Genomic DNA, 15,095 nt, shown 5'->3' on the forward strand with positions numbered 1-15,095 from the left:
AAAATGAAATGATAGGACGGCGTCGAAACGACTTGGAGTAGTCTTTCAATGAAACATTCACCTTGTCCCTTAGAACATGTAAATACGAGGCATGTAGCATTGTACACCGAATGAAAAGTTACAGAATATAACATATAACGCGCCAGTGATATACGTCTGTAGGCGAAATAAATTGTAACATCGTGGTCCGGTAATCTCGAGCGCAACCGCATAGAGTCTATAGACAAAACAACCGAAATACGCGAGGACTGACGTCTAAAATACGATGAATGTTGTAATACACACACATCCACGTTCACGCAAATTATGCCTGGTACCGTCGCCGTAACACGAAACCTTAATTTTTCGGCCTACCACGGCTTGACGAATGGCGACAGGAATACTCAGTCCGACATTGTGACATGAAAAAGATTACAAATAACTTAATATTTGACTGCATTTGCGAGCCACTGCGTGGAGCAACATTAATATTAATCAGCTAATGCATTGATTGGCGCGACACACACGGGCAGGATAATGATATCGCCATACGCAATTTAGATAGCGGTGTCAAATCAAAATTAAGTATGCGCCTTGAAATTTGAGTTTTACCATCGCGACGCCATGATTATTGCAACATAGCAATGTTCGAGATGCTGGGAATTTAGAATACAAGCGATGATAGGTCGCACCATCTTGTCGCGCCGGACATTCAGTGACGTAAATATCGACTGTTGCGCAAATACTTTTTAAGTGAAGACAGCGATACCGTTTACAGACAACGGGCGGACTGCGTGCTGATTAGGCTTGTTCGGAATTGACCGACATTCAAAAAGTCGCGGTCGCAGTACGTTTCCCCATGCCTTACACCTTAAAAGCGTATTCTAGCTGCATTCTTCTGTAAATCGCCCTTTGCATCTGTGCGCATTTCTAGCTGAAAAGAATCAGCTAATGAGGAATTCCCCAATAATTTGAGTGCCGCCATTTTACCTAGCCCAGTAAATGAGAGAAATGCCTGTTTTTTTCCACTCACTATATGTATTATTTGAAGTTCAGCACACCATTTTCATATCGCACACAGCCTTAGAAATCATCAAACCTTCCTAAGACTGATCATCATTTTGCATGATGCACCACGTCAAACAAAATAACTGTGAATGTGCCATTCAATGCTGATGTTATAACAACGACCACTATCTGTAGATGCTTCGCGGAGTTCGTTCTGTGGCGTGGTCAATATCTCCAAGGGTTTCCGCATATAGCCTTAAGATTTTGTGTTCCATCGCATTGTAAATGCTTTGACTTGTTTTTTAAAAGTAATTGTCTCTAATTTCGTATTACGACTAGAATTTCAAGTCCGCCCCGCACATGGCCTTAACGGTGATAACGGTGATAATTTTTACCCAAACAATAATAATAATAATAATAACGACGGTAATGCGCAAAATATGAATGATACAGGTTTGAAACTTTGAATGCTGCATATTCACGTATCTGCTGATTGCCGAATTGTTCCGCTAATACAGGAACGGCGACGCTGTTTACAACCGCGTGCCATTGTGACGTCACTACACACACTGCTCAAATTTCAAATGCCAGACATAGTAAATTAACCGCTGAACTACATATAGGTCGCAATCAGGATGTTTATCAAGATTGATATCCACTCGACAAAATTAACTAACAAAGCCTATCGAGTGCCAAGTGTAAGTCGGGAAAATCTACTTGAGGAATCCGAAAAGTAGGTGTACTTTGTTACTGAACAGTGAACACCTCTGAAACCCAGTACACCGGAGACGCGAAAGCTACTATGATAGCAGTAGTCCGTGGCCGAAAAGAGACTAATTGAGCAGAAAATTAAATGCGGCCAGGCTAAGCTTAATTTATCACGAACCCTCTTCGTGAGGACAAATCGGATTCGCCATTCACTTAATTCCGTGTTATAGTTAACGAGTACGCCTCGCTTGGACGCAACACGTTGCATGACTGGTACAATCTTCTAAAATATATTTAGTTATCGCGATACAGGGGTTACAGGGTCACGCGGTTGTTGCAGTTTGTGGTATTAACTATTCATGGTGTTTGTTGCCTACTATGTTCACTCACACCAGGCCAATTTTCTTCATTTTTAACCGTAGCTGTCGCCGGCCGAAGTCTAGGCTTTTTATAAGAGACCTCTTACACGGATGAGATGGCGAGGAGGAGCCTACATAAACCTCCAACACTTATGCAGTAACTCCGGAGTAGACCACGGTCCGGAGTAGACCACTCGAACCCGCAACCCAATGGTGTTGCAAATGCGGATTATAGCACTACGCTATCTCGCCACTGCGTTTCATGCGGTTCGCGTGATAATTGCCGTCGTAATAGTGATGCAAACTCATCCCAAAGCTTGTTTGTATGCGGTTTTCATTGTGCCTTTCGACCGCTGTCGTGAATTACACCAGGTCGATATTCTTACATGATTCCTTCACTGCCGACTACTGGCACGGCCACTTCTACGCTTTCTGAAGACACCGCCCAAACCTTGTTTCTAGTATTCATAATCCTAAGCGTAAAAAGTTAGTAGTTCACCTAACAAACAGAAAGTAGAAACAGTCTAAATCGCCGGTCCGTGGCGAGTAACCCGCCGGTCCGCCAAATATACTCGAATTTTATATCTCATTTCCAAAATGCAAGAATTTGGACGCTTGTCTATTAATTTTATTTTTATATTTATATTGATTTAGAAGTTTAGAACGTATGTTTCTGCATCGTGTCGTAAATAGAAAGTTCTTGTACTATTTTGGGGTTCGTCACGATGGTGCCAAGTGTTGCACGAAGTACGAGACTGTTTAAAAGCAGCTTACGTTTCGGACGAGTTACATACCAAAGCTACGAAGACGTTCAAACAAACATCATTATATTCCGACAATGCAATTAAGCGACACTTGGTACTATAATAGAGGCTACAGGTAACAGCAAAGTCGCATTTTTTTAAAAGGACACCGAACAATCGCAATCAAGTTACTTCAGTTTAATTTACTAGGAATTTTCATCAATTCAAAACACCACAAGACTGCGATATCGTGAAAAGATAGGAAGGTGTAGAAACGACTTGGAGTAGTCCTTGAAATCAGACACCCACCCGAGCCTAGGCGTTGTAAAGATGGCTTTAACTAACAGGACTTCGCGAACTTCGCCTTGCAGAAATATCAATGGAGCCAGGTATACACATCTAATCTCAAAAAGGCAGCATGAAATGAAGCTTTCAATATTACATTTCAGTTAATATATAGATTTTTGAAGGTTCACCGGTCGGCGGGGTCAAAAAGGTTGAGAACCACTGGTCCAAATCACAACCATAGTGTGAGTAAGCGAACCTATTTGAGTAATCTATGAGGGCAGAAGTAGGCTAAATCGTCCCTGACCACGTCTGTCGGTACCTGCAAAGTTCATGTTCATTCGGACTATCTTTCTCCACGTAGTCGATCCATTCCAACCAATCCTCTTCGTCATGAGTCACGAAGGCTTTCCGGTCGTACGCTTTGATGGACGCGAATACATCTATAGTGGTGTCGGTGCCGAGAAAGCGTGTACCGGGACCTTGCGGTCCGCAGTGCCAGTGCTGAGACGCGTCTGACTGGTCGCAGTCTTTTAAAACGATGTTCTGAAATGTAGAGTTTTTGCGACGCAATGTAAAGATAGAAAGGCGTCGAAACTAGCGGTCTACCGATTTATTGACCTGGCCGATTATCGCCGCCGAGATTAGGAACTTTCCCAGCCTATGAAGGTCGATACCGCGGCCGATACTTTATATCAAAAATATTGGACATTCAATGCTCCTTGTTATCAATATCAAGAAATCGAGGACGCAAAGGGCGATCCTCGGCAGATTTAACACTTGCTGGGCAAGTTTACCGGATGAGAATGCAGAAGAGCTGTGCTTGCTGCATTACAATCGACCTCTATTGGACTGATCTGTAATTCTGTATCAAGTGTTGCTTTTTGGGTTAGCCTAGATTTCAATGATTTTGCACAATTCAGCAACAATTCTTTTTAATTTCAGTTTGCTCGTTCGTTAAAGTACACGTGAAATTAGTAACAATCCGTCATTGTGACAAACAATCTGATATTTGACTGTATGTGCGAGAAAACGCGCGGGGTAATAATTAGCGAATGAAGTGACCGCGCGACACACTGCACCAGTGTTACCCAATATGTGTGCCGCGAGTCTTGCTGGGATTTTGGAAGAACCCTGTGTAATATTAAAGATGAGGCATGCAGACAAGCAAAATGAGACTTGAATGCGGCCCGAATTCTTCAGCATGCTGATAAATGTGACCATGTCCAATGTCCATGAAACCAACCAATGAACCATGGAATTGTCGATGAATAGGGTAATGTCCGCATCAAAATTGGGCTGCTGCGTCTGGACAAAATACTGTGATTCGTTTCAAATCAACTCACAAACAAGGAATCGTGCCGTAAATCACGAGCATACTGTCTGGAATTGAAGTTACATTTCAACAATACTCCTCTAAGGATTTGCTGTAAACACATATATAGATGGGTAGTCAATCCAGTTGAAAGCCATAAATCAAGCAATCGTTTGCAAAGAACAACAGCTCATTGATTTACGAAAGGCGCGTTTTCTGAAACGCTGTGTACAAGAGTGATTTTGATGTTTCCTTCCAATTCCTATTCCATCGTGAGTGCAATCACAATTTGATTGTCATTTGCACCATGGTGGATATGTGAGCAATGAACATGTAAGTGTTTCTTGTGAGTGTGCCGCGATGATTCGATGATTAATTTTTCTAGCGTTCCACAAGCCGAAAAAGATGGGAACCACTGCACTACACGCGCAGGAAGCATCAAGGCAACGAGTCACACGCATTAGTTAGCAACGCCGGACTTACGAATATCTGTGCGCACGCTATCGAGGTAATCTTGTTCGATTGCGAGCCATCCCTTTACACGGGTCAGTTTTAGTGGTTTGGCTCGCTTCCGCCGATATACACTACACATGGTATTATCAACAGTATATATATTGCGTGACGCGCCATATTAGTAAGTTATACACTACGGGCGCACGTACCGACAGCACAAAAGGTACATGTCCCTTCAAATTGAGTTTTGGCATCGCGATGCCGTGATTAATGTAACATCGAAATGACTAATGAAATACTTGCCGCTGTTCGGTATCCGGGTATTTGATGAACGCTACCGATTATAATAACTTGAGTATCAAGAAGCCACAGCGTATACTTCATGGGTTTCAAATTTCACCAAGCGACAATCGTCGCACGGATGGATTCGCTATCATTTTGGAGAATGCAAATTGGCCCTACTGTAGAACGACACCACTTGTAACGAAATTGGTGTTGGTGAATCAGTGAATGGCAATGATAGAAACTCGACAACAAACCCCCTTAAACTACTCCCACCTGTATATAATCGACACGAGTCGCGATTTCCACCGTTGCAAGACACAGACTGCCGTTGACATCTTTCAGCAACGTTGTATTGTGCCACTGTAGCATCAGAGCGGCTTCCGTAGCGCAGGCATCCGCGGACGCGTATATCACATTTTCGTCGCCTGAATACACATCGCCATGAGGATACGGAAATAATATCAATACCAAACATTGGGGATGGTGTGAACCTCTGAAAGGTTCAGATTCGTGTGAACGCGAACCTTTTTGAAAGGTTCTGTGTGAACGCGAACGTCATTGCTAATTCCAACCCTACATTACAGTGAAGTGACAGCCTATATTATTGTACACGAGACCTTGCGACTACTCGCGCCACATAATGCCACAATGCTGAAGTACATATTGACGGTTTAAACATCGTCAAATGTATCCAATGGGGCAATCAACTGATATATCTTTCGTTGCTCTACCAACAATTTCGACGAGGACTTGCAAGTGATATTAGCTTACGCCATAACGGACTATGCGAGACCGGACAACGTATTCAGCGTCTGGGTATTGGTACGTTGATATTGAGCAGAGCGTAAAACGGTTTTCTATGCTTGCTAACGATATTGCGAACTACCCCATTAACAAGTTATGCAACAGTAGCCAATCGCACGGATTTGGTTTTAATTATATAATAAACATACGGAATCAAGATTGACCCGTACGCCAGCTAGATTTTTTACATCAGACAACGACACCAATTTCATTGACTGATTGAATAAGCATGATTTGCTGACTACCTGGGTGTAGTGTATTTCGTTCTTGATGTTGTGTGATTGCGGGTCAAGCTCGCAGCAGAGAGTCACCAAATATTCACTAACGGTAAGGTGGATATTCCGAGCAAACTTTTGTAACAAAGCAAGTAACATTTTCAAGATTGTCAAGGTGCATGCTCGTTTAGTGTTGATATTTTTAGGCAGCCAGCGCCATGCACAGAGTGGCTCGCAGTTGAAATGCAATAAATTTCAACCAAAGATGTTATAATGAAGTGAAAATTTTAACATATGGAAAAGGTTCACAGAGCAGAACCTACCAAGGTTCATTTGTGAACGTGAACCTCCAAATTTCTGAGGTTCACACACAGAACGCGAACGTGAACCTCACGTTCACACCATCCCTACCAAACATACATCTACGTATCAAGGATGATACATTCGAAAGGACTGAATAAAATTTAAGGTGGTCAAGATATTTTTAACAATGACAGCTTCACAGATACATTACGAGGTAGTGAGCAAATACTGTATAACCATTCGGCAGTGGTAAAGACGGGTTTGGCAAATTACCATTGAAGGTACATAAATAGACAGCATGTAGATGCATATATACATTTGGCTGTGCCTTTGTTTTCCCATGGTAAAGACAAGAAGTTTTGTACATTCAACACCTGCAACTTGCAGCAATTGCCGCCAGTTCGTACGTAATGCCAGGTGTGAGCAGCGGGATACCTCAAAAAGAAGAGACTTGATGGCGCCTGTGCTCGGCCGATCGGCGCCGCTATGTCTACGCGCTTTGTTTTTCCCGAACGGCTCAGGATCAAACTCGTCATGGCGCAATCAAAATGATTGTTACAAACAACTTCGTTCACCCGCACGACCACGATTCCGTTCGCTTTCCTTAACGCAAATCGATCGCCTTCGCGAGCCGTACTTTATCAATACTAAAACTTGCTCGAGCAACGTGCGGAGAACAACACCGGGTATATATGTTGTTGGTGTTATTCTGATATCCATGTTGTTTTTCGACTACAATTGTCATTTACACAAGGCCAATATTGGTTATATTGATTCCGTTTCTATCGACTGCGCTGTACAGTTCTAGACGTTTTTAAAAACACTGCTTAGTGCTAATGCGCATTAGATCAGATCAGTTCGTATTTGTTTGTATGATTGTGGTATTCATGGTGTTCATGGTGTTCGTCGACCACTATGGTCATTCACACCATGCCGATATTCCTTATTTTTGATTCCGTATCTGCGGACTTGTAAGCACGGCCCACTTCTAGGCTTTTTGTAAGACAACGCTTACGCGGATGAGATGGCGTACATAAACCTTACACAATTAAGTAGGTATTCTGGAGTCGGCCTCGGACTGACTCGAACGCACAACCCATTGGTGCTGTAGCAGTGGATTACACTACTACGCTATCTCGCCACGTATCAGTTCGGTATATGTGTGATATAACTCAGACGTTGACTTAGCCAACAATCAAAGGTTACGCGATCGCCCGCACTAAAGATTCCATAAGCATTCCCTCAATTGCAACCTGCTAAAATCGGAAGAGTTACTGTCAAGCATCGGTAGCAGCGCCTCAAGTTATTCCATTCACGATTGTTAAGATAGTCCCTATTCATTAAGTTGTGCCCGACAGCGCACATCATGAAGCATGGAGCCTGCGTTAACTGGGATATTAGAATACCTAGTTTTCCCAAGATTACAGTCAGAATAGGGTCCGCAGTACCGAACTCTTCAGTTAGCTCCGCAATGTAGTCACGTGACACACTTCATCGGAATGTGCATTTCAACACTAGGCACATCAAATCGGAACTGGAATATCCTCTGCACTTACTCGTACAACGAATGATAGAATTGCACAATTAACCCGTAACGTCCAGCGCCTGGACTTAGCGCCCACTGCGCTGTAAGAGTTAATTCGTAATCATGGCTTAATCAATTTTTTTCTTCGCGCGCACAGGAAAAAATTTCCAATTACAAACTATTAAGTACGCGGACATTCTAAACGACAATCATACGCCAAGAAATATTACTCCTCTCAGCTATCGACTTGAAGACCGAGGTGGGCTTGTGAGCTTCAAAATGATATCGCAAGGTACGTGCGTAGTAGAACGGAATAATGTTCGTTCTTTTATTAATGCGATTGGTTTTCTCATGTCAGGAATAAGCTTGGAGCTTGGCCGAGCAAGATTCAACTGGGCGTTTCGGAGCTGCTTGGTCGGTAATTGTTGAATTCTGAATCACCCAGGTATGAATTCACATACCACTTGTGCATACATTTGTTTTTACCAATCAGCCCCGTGGTATTACTGCGATAATGCCCTTTTTCGGGATAACCTCACGCGATTTTCAGCAATCTATAAACTTAAAGCGGTAATCTTCGCTATAGGCTAACAGCCGCGGATCAAATATTCTAATAAACCTGTGCAATCCGTAGACGATTTACTTGGCAATTAGCGACAACGACTGCCAAACGTACTTACTCTCGCCAGGCGTAAAACAAAATGGCGTCGTATCATTTGCTGCGCGTACGGATTTCGAGCATTACTACAAACGCGTTCTACTCCCGTCTGCAGTGATTGCAGGCTAGTAACATGGAAGACCGTTTCCAACGCGGATGTGATGGACGGTATATAGTCTTGATGAGCATTGATTTTTCTAGCATCGCATTTTGCGTTTGAATATGAATCCTACAGCGTTGCTTTTTGAGTTGTACATAGCGACTGTGGGCGAATGTCTACATTTCAAAAGTCCCAAGTCGAATGTACAACTGCCATAGCTCCGTTGACTTCAGGCCAAATAGTTGAGCAAGTTTTATAATTCGCTAACATTCAGTAGTGATTTTAGCCCTCTTTCTCGGTTGCGTCAAGTTGGACACCAGCAATGGCTGCTGTATATTTCAGCCAATGCTGCGCTCAACTGAACGCCACAAAGAACTTCCGTCGCGCCCTTTCGGTTAAATTCGTATACAGCAATTTATTCGTGTTGGTTAAACATACCATATGGAGACTTTCATCGACCTGTATATCTACCCATTTTACGGATAAGCGCGACAACGTTGCTGCATGAGTTGTACGTAACGACTGTGGGCGAATGTCAACATTCTTGAAGCCCGGGTCGAACGTATAACTGCCACAGCTCCGTTGATTCCAGGCTAAATACTAGAGCGAATTATCATTCGTTAACATTCCGTAATGATTTTCAGTCCCCTTTCTCAGTTGCGTCAAGTTGGACGCCAGCAATGGCTGCTTCTTATTGCTGCCAATGCTGTGCCCGACTGCGCGCAGCAAAGAACTTCCGTCGAGGCCGTTACTTTATCGTTGTTTCGACTATACTATTGTCATTTACGCCAGGCCGATATCCCGTATTATGGTTCGTGAGACTTGTAGGTTCGGATCGAATACACGCAATTAAACCTCGAAATATATGCAATTCCCATGCGCCGTAACGGCATAGCGCCGTAGCAGCATATTGTGCTGGTGAGGCGGGAATATGTGAACAGGCGAAATAATATTTTCCTGGTAATGCCGCTATTAAGCAGACTTTAATTGACATGCGTACGTCCATTTTATTGACAATCGCGACAGCGTTGCTATCTGAGTTGTACAAAGCGACGTGGGCATGAATCTACGGAGCCCAAGTCGATTGTACAGCTGACACAGCTCTGCTGACTCCAGGCGAACCTCACTGCACTATTTAATTTCTCACTCATTGCTCAAAAAATGAAAACATTAATTTTCTTTTCAACCCTTACTGAATATTCAGATGTACGTAAGCATTGAGTTGGGTCGCGGGGTGATTAGGTACACGATGTGAAATGGATGGGGACGCTGACTTATAGATTCTATGGTGAATTTCATCAATCTTCATAGGTGTGTTTTCGGTGCTTTGCTCGGTCTCGTCTAGTTGGACGCCAGCATTGGCTGATACTTTTCAGCCAGTGTTGCGCTCAACTACACCATACCGAGAACTTACATCACGACGATTCATTGGAACGGGTTCCTAGTTAACAACTGTTACGGTTCCCCTGGTACTACGTAAGCTAGCTCACAGTTCTTAACTTTCATTGCTTAGTAAAAGGATGAATAATTAAGACTTATATTAGCGTAGAACTGTAATGAATATAGGCCCGTGTTAGGATTAATTTGTCCCAAATGGTTAACACCGCTGACTTTGGCGTGGAAAGTGACTTCGTCTATATCACTCATAGCTGTGATTTCTGGTGCATTTACTCGATCGCGTCTAGTTGGACGCTATCAATGGCTGTTCCGTCATTCAGCCAATGTTGCGCTCGACTATACACTGCCGAGAACTGTCATCGCGCACGCTACTGTACCAGCAGCCGATTGACCGACAAGAAGTGAATAGCCATTGTAGACCTGTTACAACAGCCGACCTCGAATATTTGCGCATGTGCAGTAGCATTTCGCGCTTGCGAATCCGCCATTGGTCCTGTTATCAGCCTTCAATATAACTGCATCCACCGATTGTATGGATGAGCGCAACAGTGCTGCTATCTGAGTTGTGCAAAGCGACGGTGGGCGTATCTACGAAGCCCAAGTCGATTGTACAGCCCGCACAGCTCCGCTGACTCGAGTCGAACCTCATTACTCATTACTACCTTATTTCTCGCTCAGTTGAACCACGCAATACAGGACTAGGTTTTTCCACACGATTTCGAGGTGCTTATGAGTGTGACACTTTCATGAGATGTGATATGGATGTCGCTGACGATGCCTTCAACGACAGTGGGTGGAATTCTACACGTCTCAAGTCGTATTGACAACTGGTATGGCTCGTTTGACTCTCTGCAAGCCTTGAACTAGTTATCTGTTTTTCTATACCTTCAACCATGATTGTATTTTCAGATGGTGAGCAATGAGCATGGGACTGCCTTGAAGTTATGCGTTGAAGGTGAGTATGAACTTATGTTGAGCAATTGTAGGCGACGCTGACTGTTGAATGGAAAGTTAATTTTATCTATCATTCTTGGCTCTGTTTTCTGCGACTTTGCCTGGTCACAGTGGTCACGTTCAGTTGGACGCTAGCAGCGGCTGTTTTCTCCAGCCGATGTTGCGCTAGACTACACAATGCCTTGCCCTTACATCACTCACGAGATTTTATTGGAACAGATTCCAAGTAAATGAAAAGTGCATGAAATGCATACATCTGTTCAGGCGACGGCGTTGCGATGTGAGTAGTATAAAGCGTAGCGATGTTATATCTACCTGTCACAAAACATGTAGAATTGTGCGCCGCTCTCGGCAAGCCTCAAACTACTTGGCTGTTTTCATACTGGAATCTTCTCTTCAACCCTAACTGTATATTCAGACCATCTTGAAGTTGTGCGTTGCGAGTTGAGCAGTTTCGGCATCAAATGAATTTCATCCTGTCATTCTTAGGGATGTTTTCCGCTAATTTGCTCGGCCGCGTCTAGTTGGACGCCAGCGATGGCTGTTTTTTCAGCCAAGGCTGCGCTCAGCTACACGTTGCCAAGAACTTTCATCACTTAAATTATTAATACCGTTAAACAGTAGCCTGTTTTGTCCAGAGGCGACAGACTTTGCGGTAACGCGCCTCGTGACTAGGCCTACGTTCAAACTTGCACTGAAGCTTGAATTGTGTACTGTGGATGAATTGTGGTATAGAAACCGTTAATCCGTTCATCCATGTGCTCAGTTCCCGTTTCAGCGGCGATAAGCAGCAAAGTGCAGACTGGGTTTTGACGCAATGGGTTGGCCTGGTGCGATTTACTGACTAGTTTCCAGCATTCAAATTAGTGCTGTGGAGTTGACTAGAGACTCCGTTTGGCTTTAAAATACCACGCCCTGCTCACATGTGTTTTCTATAACAATTAAATATTCACAATAACCACGTCGGTACTGAGCAAGATGCATTTATTCGTCCCGGGGACTTACCACAACAAGTTGAATGGGCGATGGGCACTCCCGTGAACTGTTTATGTGTAGGCTACATCTCCGACAACGAATCGAATTAGTCCCGGCCGTTTGTCTCGGTGATTAACGCACGCCATTTTGTTGCACAAATGCACGCAGCCAAGAAGTTACTATTGAAAGCTTTATTTACCGCTGTATATTTTTAATATTTGTATAGTGTGTTACGTGGCGGAGTGCTGTTGAAACCACTAACTTCAGGTTTGATTGACCGGTTTATTGTGGAAGAAATGCGAGTTTGCTGTTAGCTGGCCCCTGCTCTACTGCAAATGTAGCTAAATTGTACTGTAGGCTACAAGCAGCACTGTGACGTACGTTGAGTCGAAGCACCACTCAATATATTGCGCAGAGTCACGCAGAAAATACGTTTCGAAATAACTTAACATTAAATGTTTCCTTGTCATAATGAGAAAGCGTCGGACGTCTTGCACTATAGAATTGAGCCGGCGGGGTGCTTGCAATAGACTCGCGGTTGAAAACCTAGGCAACGCCTAATTCCCTACCATAAATAGGCCTTGCGGCAGATAGTTGTAGAATGTGAATAGTTTTACACAGCGACCGCGTATCCTCATCGATTTTACGGCAGGTACGCGGAGGCTAAGGTGATAGATTGGCAACGCTATGTCGAATTCTTGTATTTATCAAACATTTCCTTTATGTTGTGTCAGGTCTTTGTTTATAGTTGGCCCTATCTACTGGACTTCTTGCTCCCGGGCGGCTTTGGCAAACTGGCGTTAAATAGGCTATTTGCAGGACTTCGATAACATAACTCGCAGCGCTTTGCAAAACCAAATATTGGTTATGCAGGAAAGTATGGGTTTTGCAGGAACTATTATAATATCCAATAAACTATTTTCGAGATCGCCTTATCGCTGATATGAAGCGACTATGGGATGGCGCTACCCAGCATAAGTCGCCTTTTAAGCTAGCTTCGTGAAGACTGAAGATCGGACGAAATTAAATATCTCTCTACAACAGGGGTGGGCAACCTGCGGCCGTGGAAGGGAATTTGTGAGGCCGTCGACACGTAATTCAATTAGAATGTGTTAGCGCGGCCGACGACATGCAAATTGAAATAACGAATTCACTTTCGAAAAGATTTTAATTATTCTTGAAATTTTCTTCCACGCCCGGCGCGATTCAATGCGACTTCATTTTTCGATTTTACCATAGTAGCGCCGTTAGCAATCTGAGCCGGAATCGTGAGCTCCTCACAACATATTTTTTCTGGTACATTTGACCGATTCCAATATATTCCCACTATATCGACAATCCTGATGGGCAAGAAAGAACAGCGTGCAACAAAGTGACCAATAACAATTGGCCCACCCGACGATGCGTTATCATTTATAACTTGAACTACTAAATTTTCGAAAGCACTCCCTCTATCAACTCTACAGGTGATATTTGATAGTAATATGTGACGTGACACTGCTATTAACGACGGAAGCCATTCGTGAATTTGAAAATTTTTTGCGCTTCGCGCGACCAGACCATATCCAATCCCGGCAACTATTCAGAACGTTACTATTACTACTCGCGATTTCGGTGTGTATAATGGGCTGATGTGAAAAGTAGAATGGTCCGGAGTTCACTCGAAATGGTGCCCAGTTTATTATAGGTATTTTGCGTCTAGTAAGTTCATAATGGCAATGCCCTGGAATGCGGCCGCAGTCTACATAAGTAATCGAAATGCAGCCATGATTAGCAAAAAAGTTGCCCGACTCTGCTCTACAGCTATTCGATATCAACTTATAAGCACCTGCTTCTTGAAGGCAGCACTTCCTATCTATTTATGCGTAGCTATCCACGGAATGAGCTTTTGATAATAATCGAATCGCCATAATGCAATTGTAGAATGTGGGGTTTCCAGTACTAGCAATCTTACCCTTTGTCGATTTGATGCAGAAACTTGAAATGTAATCGAATTCGTGGGAGACCTATGACCATTCCAAACAAGAATAGCGCCCGCCCGACAATATCCGTACCAGCATCTGCATGGGTCCCTATTACTATTACTGATTCGAATAGCCAAATTGTCAAACTACTTCTGCTGCAAATTTTAGGCAAAACTACTTACCTTTTACAAGTCGGATTTTGAAAAGTATAGTAAAGATTGTGCCAAATCTGCGGTTAAAACTACTTACTTGAGTACTATTCAGCCCTTCCACTTGAAGTAGTTTTGGAAATTGCACAACCCTGATTACTCTGAACACCTCTGGTTCTTAGTACCCCCCCCCCTGCATAATTCACAGAAATGATTGGACTACATTCACAAGTATATGAGATGAGTTGTCATCAGTTTGCTTTAGTTTATGATGTCATGTGTGTGTGTGTGATTTCCAAAATATGGTAACCCTAGTTTGAACTCGTCTTCAGTTTCAATCAGTTGGTAATTTTGTTGCAAAAAGTACCATAGGCTCGCTTACGTGGTGCTGGCATCTCAGAGCTAAGTTACCTTGGAGTATCGGGATGACACAGTTTGCAAAAGATTCAAATGCTGTTTGTGAAGGAGCTGGGGATTATGCAAAACCACTGAACAACTAGAAATACTTTTGGGCAGTTCTGGAAGGGCAGGGCAAGTGCGAATTTACCCTGAAACTGTGTTAAGCAAGTTATATCATATTTCCTGGGATTATTTACTAGGAAGTACTCAACTTCGATGAAACTATGCTGAATATATCATTTTTCATTCACTCCCGAGTAACGGCTCGATTTTGTATCCATATTCAAATTCATCTGATTGGCCATTCTCTAAATACATAACGACTATAGAAGGTGAAATAAAGAGAAATGAATGGTTCACCAAGTCTCACTGGGTCTCTCCGGGGCGAATGCTCCACCCTGTCCACAGTTTTGGCCATATCATATAGATTTTTAGAAAGATTAGAATCAGGTTGGAGTCAATGTCAATACCTATTAGATCCTATTTTCGCCATTGGATATCTAACAGTGTCTTTAT

At 43.2% G+C, this 15,095-nt stretch overlaps 1 protein-coding gene across 3 annotated transcripts in view; it reads right to left on the reverse strand.

The window, feature by feature from the left end:
- The window catches only part of LOC145440281 (uncharacterized), a 105,980-nt gene that overhangs the window by 47,505 nt on the left and 43,380 nt on the right, over positions 1 to 15,095 (reverse strand). For all 3 annotated transcript variants that reach the window (XM_080317842.1, XM_080317843.1, XM_080317844.1), the window contains exons 49-50: positions 5,409 to 5,560; positions 3,405 to 3,628 (exon numbers count right to left, since the gene is read on the reverse strand). In XM_080317842.1, coding sequence (XP_080173968.1) covers positions 3,405 to 3,628; positions 5,409 to 5,560 — 376 coding nt within the window. The remainder of the gene's footprint in view (positions 1 to 3,404; positions 3,629 to 5,408; positions 5,561 to 15,095) is intronic.

The sequence above is a fragment of the Botryllus schlosseri genome, chromosome 6, assembly GCF_051294905.1.
Source record: "Botryllus schlosseri isolate E-star chromosome 6, Bs_hap1, whole genome shotgun sequence".
NCBI classification, from domain to species: Eukaryota; Metazoa; Chordata; class Ascidiacea; order Stolidobranchia; family Styelidae; genus Botryllus; species Botryllus schlosseri.